Source organism: Zerene cesonia, unplaced genomic scaffold, assembly GCF_012273895.1.
Source record: "Zerene cesonia ecotype Mississippi unplaced genomic scaffold, Zerene_cesonia_1.1 Zces_u009, whole genome shotgun sequence".
NCBI classification, from domain to species: Eukaryota; Metazoa; Arthropoda; class Insecta; order Lepidoptera; family Pieridae; genus Zerene; species Zerene cesonia.
The window spans coordinates 414894-416321 of NW_024045139.1; the positions used below are offsets into that span (position 1 = coordinate 414894).

The following is a 1428-nucleotide window of genomic DNA, read 5'->3' on the forward strand; positions in this document are numbered from 1 at the left end:
GGAAGTGGGAGAAAAACGGGTGTGAGTTACATACATACAAACATACAAGTGAAGCTAATAAAAGCGTGTTAAAAATGATACGCATAATGTGTTGCTAAGCGTAAAACTCAATAACGGCTCTACCAATTCGCCTTTTTTTATGTTGTTGAGGTATTAAGAAGGTTTTTATGAGGAAAAGAAACGTCCTCGGGCCAACCCGGGACTGCTACCTTATAATATTTTTCATTCAAACTAGCGACGATAAATGAAAAGTAACATTCTAATAATTCGCGCAATCAGTAATTAATATATTTCTTACTAAAATCTATACAGTCTTCAAATCTCATTAAGTTCTCTGTATCCCATTTGATCTTGATTCCTCTCGCGTCTGCGGTGACATCGAACACTGTTTTCACAGTGAGGTTAGTCCCTCCAATTTCTATGAGTACACCTCCCTCTATTTCCTCTGAAGTGAAGGATGAATATAACGTCTTTCCGATGTGGCCATATACGGTCCTCTGGTCACCTATAAAACATAAAATATTGAGAAAAACATTGACATGTTGAAGTTTTTTCAAGGTTTGACTTAATCTAGATACTTCGGCAGTATTATCTCTTTAAATAACAGTATCGTGAGTCATATTGTTTTTCAGTTAAACTTCGAGCAATAGTCGCTATTTGTAATCGAAGATTATTAATGTTTTATGAAATCTCCTTTCAATTAAACGACAAAACATTACGTGATCACTCGATAACTCCATAGGTAAGAGTTACTGTTTTGAAAATCTTGAAGTTTTCAAGAATAAGTTACTTTCAAATATTATACACATACCTTCTGTTAGTACCAAGTGGAATCCACCAGTGAGCTGTGGTTCTAGGGTGAGCTCCACACCGTCCGCTCGGAGGGACACTGGCATTGAATGGCCTAGTGCACTGAAGGCCAGAAGCGCTAAAATTTGCAAGATAATAAATAAATTATTCTTTAATTTTACATATTGGAACCTCTTGTTTTACACCGATCATCATATCATAATTGGTCCAGTAGAAAGTAGACAAATATTATTCCTAATATTTATAAATGCGAAGTTTGTGAGGGTGGATAGCATGGCTCCGAGGGCTAAAGGCCGAAGTTACAAGTGTTTTTTCAATTTAGAGCCATCAGAATCTTAGAAGTTTACTTGGAGCTCGCTGCTATGAATATACATGTCATAGGTACAGCGATGAGATATAACACTTCGCTAGTTATAACTCAGAACCCAGATTAACCCAGAACCTGAAGTTTCCCTGGCCGTATTGTATATTCAGTGAGCCTTTTCATCAATTTTCGGCCCGGTGAGTGAAACCAATGTAGCCTTATCGTATGTACGAACACAATAACGTTATAAATCTCTCTTTATCTAATTAGCTGAATTCTATCCCTTGGTCTGAAACTCAGCTAAGAGTACCTTT

At 36.8% G+C, this 1428-nt stretch overlaps 1 protein-coding gene across 1 annotated transcript in view; it reads right to left on the bottom strand.

The window, feature by feature from the left end:
- Positions 1 to 929, bottom strand: part of LOC119839154 (myogenesis-regulating glycosidase-like) — a 6656-nt gene extending 5727 nt beyond the window's left edge. Inside the window, exons 1-3 of the mRNA XM_038365356.1 lie at positions 812 to 929; positions 579 to 592; positions 299 to 497 (exon numbers count right to left, since the gene is read on the bottom strand). Coding sequence (XP_038221284.1) covers positions 299 to 497; positions 579 to 592; positions 812 to 896 — 298 coding nt within the window. The 5' untranslated portion in view covers positions 897 to 929. The remainder of the gene's footprint in view (positions 1 to 298; positions 498 to 578; positions 593 to 811) is intronic.
- Positions 930 to 1428: the final 499 nt, after the last annotated feature.